We start from the raw sequence: 6,265 nt of genomic DNA on the forward strand, positions 1-6,265 counted from the left end.
TCTATCTATCTATCTATCTATCTATCTATCTATCTATCTATCTATCTATCTATCATTTTAATAGTATACAAATCACAGCATGTACCTGTATTTTTTCTTTCACTTCAGGTAAAGGAAGTAAAGATGGACTGCTCAGCAAATCACTCAGACCTGCATTTGGATTGTGAGGAATTAGTTTATACTGTCCTCCCTCTCTTTTTAAATCCAAGCCAAATATGTCCGATAGGAGGTCACTATCTTCTGATAAGGCTTTGAGATCTGTTAGATCTTCTGCAGGCAAGGCAGCTTCTGATGGTTTCCTTTCCACTTCATCCGCTTCGCCCCGTACCTCATCCTGAGTAGGGTCAGGCATATTGGCTAAAAGTTCAGCCACCTTGATTTTCTTTGCTCCTTCAACCAGGCTTCCTCCAAGAAGCAAACTGCACATGATTTGAAAGAAGCCTCGGAAGACACTTGATATAAAGTGCATTAAGCCCATTAAGATACTTGAATAAGAGGAAAATAAAGCCATGATCATGTCTTTCATGGTCATTTTTTTCATTTTCTTCATCTGTTTCTTTATGCTTTTCATGCTCAGCATTTTCATGAGAGTCATTATGTTATACCTGAGAGCTACCAAAGCAGATTTGATAGTCACAAGAGAAAAGAAACCCATGCTTGGGTCTTGCTCCTCAGGCTTCTCATTTTCAGTTTCTTCTTTATTCGCTGACCTTTCATTCAAATCAGACTCTGAGATCTGAGCAGCCAGCTGCATTTCAAAGATGGTATCCTCACAAAAATTAACAAAAAGTTCCATTTTTTCTTTTTCCCCACCTTCATTAACTACATCAAAGATAAATTGCCTCTTTGACTCTTTAACTTGAGGTTTTTCCCACTGTGTCCGACTTGATTCGCTTATTTCAAAGTACACTCTCTCAATGCGTTTTGCACTGCCCATTATTTCTATGCGCCCTAAGAATGGCTGGAAATAGTTCAGAACACTGTCAGCCAGTTCAAGGAAGGTCTGTAATCGAGTATCATGAGGCATATGCTCTGACAAGTTTGTCAGGAGAACAGCAACATTGAAGCCAATGTCTTTGGCTGGTTCATGAAACCGTTTCACAAATTCCTCATAATCCAGAGTCTCATTCTCATCTGTTTCAGCACAGGACAGCAAGAATTCTGTTTCAGATTGAGTGTAGTGCTTATGGCTCTCCATTGCTTTCTGAAAATCTCTTTTGGAAATGATACCCTTGCCATCAGGATCATATTCTTTAAATGCATCAGAGAATGTTAAATCCTTCAGTTTTAGGAACATATCAAAAAACTTTAAAATCATTTCAACATTGTTGGATGATTCCACTAGCATGTCAACCATCTGCTTCCCGATTGTTCCATTCACAACATTACCTGGAAAAGTGTATTGATAATTTTATTTAAATATTTATTTTTTTAACTGATTAAGAAAGCACCAGAGGTATGGCATGCAAACTATGGCAGGTACAACAGAAGAACAACAAAAGTTTTATAACATTTAAACATTCTTAGCGAATTTGGTTGGAAGCAATTAGGCAGCATTTGGTGCAGTCATGCTGGCCACATGACCACCGGAGTCGTCTTCAGACAACACTGGCTCATCAGCTTAGTAATAGAGATGAGCACCACCCCTTACAGTCAGTTATTACAGGACATTCATGTCAAGGGATAACCTTTACCTTAATTAGGCAACCTATTTAAAAACTGACCAAAATCTATATTTAAAAAAGAAACAAAATAATTTATGCCTTCATTTACAGATCAAAACCATTTTTAATATATGACATTACATTTAATTGTCTTTACTCCTATTTTCCTTCTGCTGAATTATCTCCAGATTTCACCTAAGTCAGTGGTAGGAAACCTTTGTGCCCCAGGGGATCATCTGAGATTTGGCCACACAGTAGCTCAGTTCTGGTCATTGGGTGTATTATTATTATTATTATTATTATTATTATTATTATTATTATTCTTTATTTATAAAGCGCTGTAAATTTACACAGTGCTGTACATACAATCTTTTAAATTAGACAATGGATGAGCAAACTCAAGGCTCAGTTTCCCCCTCTGTCCCATAAAAACTGTCACACAGAACAGCCATATTCAGTTGCATAGATACAGAGAGAAAAAGCAATGGAAGGGTTAATCCTTCACTCCTGTTATCCTTGCCAGTTCAATCATTCTTCACTTAATTTGCCAAACAATTGTTTGGAGAATTTGTTGGAACATGACTGAGGTGGAGATGAAGGGAGAGTAATCCTTCACCACATTCTCCTCAGAGGTATTGCACTCTAGATATGCTATGAAACATTTGATGAGAGTACAATTATGGAGAAACATATGGAAAACCAACCCCATACTGTCCCCTTTGGTTAAATCACACTTGATCTGTTCTGCCAAACAAGCAGGAGCATTGTTGAGATAGGAAGGAAGGCAAGCAGGAAGTGTTACCATGTGCTGTTCTCCCTTGCCAAATTGTATTTTGGTGGTCAGAATCACCTTTGAGGATTCAGCTTTGGGGAGGAAATTGTTGCAGGTAGCTTGGGCATGATGTGAAAATCAAGGGCCTCCAAGAACTGGACTTTGCTGCAAGGGGTGGGGAGGATTTCTCGCTTGAAGTTGTAAAAGCCCTGCTTAGAAGTTTTTAAGAAAGTTGTTCATAAAGCAAAACAAAAAACAAAACAAAAAACAAGGTATGCTACTCAAGTAAATATTGTGTTCTTTATTATTATTTTAGAAAACGAGTGTAGCTAAATGTTGTTGTTGTTTCAATTATGACTTTATAGTAGGGTTGCCATAAGTCAGGACCTCCAAACTGGGACAAATGTAGGACAAAATTTTCAAATGGAGGACACATTTTTGAAAAAATGGAGGACGCTCAAAAAATTGATGGTTTTTAAAAAAAATTTCATATAAATGCATGTTTCTTAGGCATGATAAAAATGGAGGACATTTGGCATTATTCCTAGACAGATGGCAGAAATGTGCTTCCCTTTCTGGCCAAAAACCAGAAGAGGAGGAAGAGTGGAAGAAGCAGAGGAGGAGGAAGAGGAGAAGAAGAAAAGGAGGAAGAAGAGGAGGAGGAAGAGGGGAAAATGAGGAGGAGGAAGAAGAGGAAGTAGAGAGGAAGAAAAAGGGGAGGAAGAGGGGAAGGATGAGGTGGAGAAGAAGAGGTGGAGAAGAAGAGGAGGAAGAAGAAGAAGGGGAGGAAGAGGAGGAGGAGGAGAGGAGAGGAGGAAGAAGAAGAAGAGGAGAAGGAGAGGAAGAAGAAGAGGAGGAAGAAGCAGAGAAGAAGAAAAGGAGGAAGAAGAGGAGGAGGAGGAGGAGGGGTAAAGGAGGAGGAGGAAGAAGAGGAAGTAGAAGAAGAAAAAGGGGAGGAAGAGGGAAAGGATGAGGTGGAGAAGAAGAGGAGGAGGAGGAAGAACAGGAAAAAGAGGAGGAAGAAGAGGAAAAAGAGGAGGAAGAAGAGGAGACAGAAGAAGAGGAGGAGGAGAAAGAAGAAGAAAGGCTCTTTCCCCTGCCTTGAAGCCTCCCTGGCCGGCGGAGGAAGCTTGAAGGCAGGGAGAAAAGGGTCTCCCCGAGGCGAGACCCTTCGTCCCTGCTTTGAAGCCTCCGTGGCCGGCGGGGAAAGCAGCAAGGGAGGGGGAAAGGGCCTTGCCGAGGCGAGACCCTTTCCCCTGGCCCTCCCAGGCCGCCTCCCTGGCCGGCGGAGGAGGCCAAGCAGGGAACAAGCCTTGCTGAGGCGAGGCTCTTTTCCCTGCCTGGCATCGGTGTGTGTGTGTGGGGGGGGTCCCGGGGGCGGGGCCAAACCGGGGCGGGACCGTGTGGCCCCGCCCCAAACTGGGAAAGTCCCGCCCCCAGGCGGGATATGGCAACCCTACTTTATAGAATAGTGGCAGGTGGCACACTGGGTCAATCATATGTGATACTATCTTTCCTTCCATGAAATTAAAAAAATGCAACCATGGAGGGCTGACAGTTCTTGAGGTTCCAGCAGGCAAAGTTTAACTCTTTATTCTCCAGCTGTGACACTGACATAGAAAATACTCTTTTAAAGTTATCTCCACTGAGAACATTTCTCATCTCTTTTCAGTTTGAAAGAATCACGTCAATAAATGTTTTTATATAAATCAATGTTTTAAACTGAAGTTACCTTCTAACATTGATAGCAGCATGACAACCATGTCCTTTTGAAGATCCATTAATTCTTTTAGTAATTCAATTTGGCTAGAGTCCTGTGAACATAAAATATCACAACAGTTGTCCATATCTTTGTATGTCTTTAACTTAACGCTGGTTTTTGAATTTTGTCAGCTCTGATGGCTTCCAGTGCCTGTGTCACTTGCTTACTGTTTTGGAAGCAACCTAAATCCTTGACAATGAAGGAGCTCCGTGGGAAGCAAGTGAGTGTGTGAAAGCCCCAAGTGTGCATATGGCATATGGTATGTGATTCTTTAGATCTAAGCTTATGTAAATAAAGTCAAGCTAGTCGTCATACTGTTAGTGACTTATGCACATATAACTCCCTTTTTGATGGGCTAGTCTCATGCTCTTGCACTCTGTCCAAAATTCTCCCATGCCCAGTAGCATCACGGGGACTGGGTGATATTAGGTAAATAAAATTTATTTCCTTATCAGGAAGCAGGTTAATTTGCTGCTTCCCTGTTGACCATTAAATTAACATGTTGTAGTTTCCCATGAGTCTCTGGACTCGTCTGTTCAAATTTCTAGTGCTAATTTATACTGGGCCAACTTTGTTTCAGGATTTCTGCAAGAAATTAATGAAGAAGCAGTGATGATATATATGTTAAAATAGGAGTGATCTTGGATTGTTGTTATTGTTGTTGTTGTTTAAAGAAAATCATTCTGTACCTGAGAGAGCTTCATCTGCATGTGAGCAAAGACGTGAAGAAACCCAACTACAGCATCCCACAGCCTGCTATGTGCAAGACTCTGCTGATTACCTGTACATGGTCCCTGTAAAAATTACCCCAGGCAAAAAGAAGCATATGGTTAGTATGTCAGGAAATTAGGACAATAATTTAAAAGATGAATCTAATATTAATTATATCCACAACCAGTTGACTGCTGTCACATGACTACAGTAGGAATTGCTATTAAAAGCTTACTGGGGGAAAAACTATTTTCACTGTCTGAAAAGAGAATTTGGTGAAGTTACTTTTTTGGACTATAGCTCCCAGAATCCCTAGCAGGCACACCTCCACTAGGTGTAAGAATATGAAAACTATAGTCCAAAAGATTAATTTTACTAAACTCTGACTCAGAAAAATTGGTAATACTCATTCACATGCTTAGTGTGTTGCAGGATCACATGCACAGTCCATCCATTTAAATGAACTTAAAATGCATTGTATGCTGGAGAACACTATTTATACCTAGAAGTCATGCACAAAGGAAAAAACACTACATTAAACAGGCTCTGTTTGAATATTATCACATAGAAACTAACTTTAATATAGATTCTTCCTTTGGATTAAATTTCACAAGAAGTATTTTTTAACCTTCTTATTTATCAAAATTTCTTAATTCTTAAAGAATCTAATTTTCATTAAGATTATATTTTAATAAAATAATAACCCCTTATTTGCTGTAAAATATTAACATGTTTAATTTTAATATTTCATCCCAAAATAATTAGAATTTGTCCTAAAAGGTAGCTGTTGTAGTTAAGTAAATGGTTTTTAAGCCAGTGTGTAAATAAGGAATAACACAAGATAGTAATGAAAGAATAAATCAGTTTTAATCTGTTTTAGAGATGCCAGCCCTTTTCTAGTCTACAAGCTGGGGTCAGCATACAGAAGTGAGCAAAATCAAGCTCTGTGTCCTTGTTCCCACCTTCATGTGTCCACTGGCAGGACTGACCCAAAACTTTTTGTTCCCTGTGGTAAAGGGGGGGGGAATGGAACAATACCCCAACCCCAGACTTAACAGGACTAGCAACCACATCTTACTTTATTTACAGGGAGAAGACAGTAATGGCTGGGATGGGGGAAATAGGAAGCACAACCCTCCAGAATAAGTTCACTTGCTTCATCACCTGCTTTTTCATCCTGACTTATGTCCTCCATGCATTGATCAGAACTCCAATGTTGATACAATTATTGTATGAGCCTCTGCTCATGTTCTTTTAAGCAAGTGGAGGTTGAAGCTGAGGACAACACATTTAAAGCAGCTCACAGTTCATCTGTTGGCTGAATGTGAATAAATGTGTATGTGAGGAGGGCCATTC

General features: G+C 40.0%; 1 protein-coding gene across 4 annotated transcripts in view; it reads right to left on the reverse strand.

Moving 5' to 3' along the window:
* Nucleotides 1-6,265, reverse strand: part of RYR2 (ryanodine receptor 2) — a 406,736-nt gene that overhangs the window by 26,815 nt on the left and 373,656 nt on the right. For all 4 annotated transcript variants that reach the window (XM_042470214.1, XM_042470205.1, XM_042470232.1 and 1 more), the window contains 3 exons: nt 4,888-4,992; nt 4,169-4,250; nt 86-1,389 (listed from right to left, as the gene is read on the reverse strand). In XM_042470214.1, the coding sequence (XP_042326148.1) occupies nt 86-1,389; nt 4,169-4,250; nt 4,888-4,992 (1,491 nt within the window). The remainder of the gene's footprint in view (nt 1-85; nt 1,390-4,168; nt 4,251-4,887; nt 4,993-6,265) is intronic.

Source organism: Sceloporus undulatus, chromosome 1, assembly GCF_019175285.1.
Source record: "Sceloporus undulatus isolate JIND9_A2432 ecotype Alabama chromosome 1, SceUnd_v1.1, whole genome shotgun sequence".
Lineage (NCBI taxonomy): Eukaryota > Metazoa > Chordata > Lepidosauria > Squamata > Phrynosomatidae > Sceloporus > Sceloporus undulatus.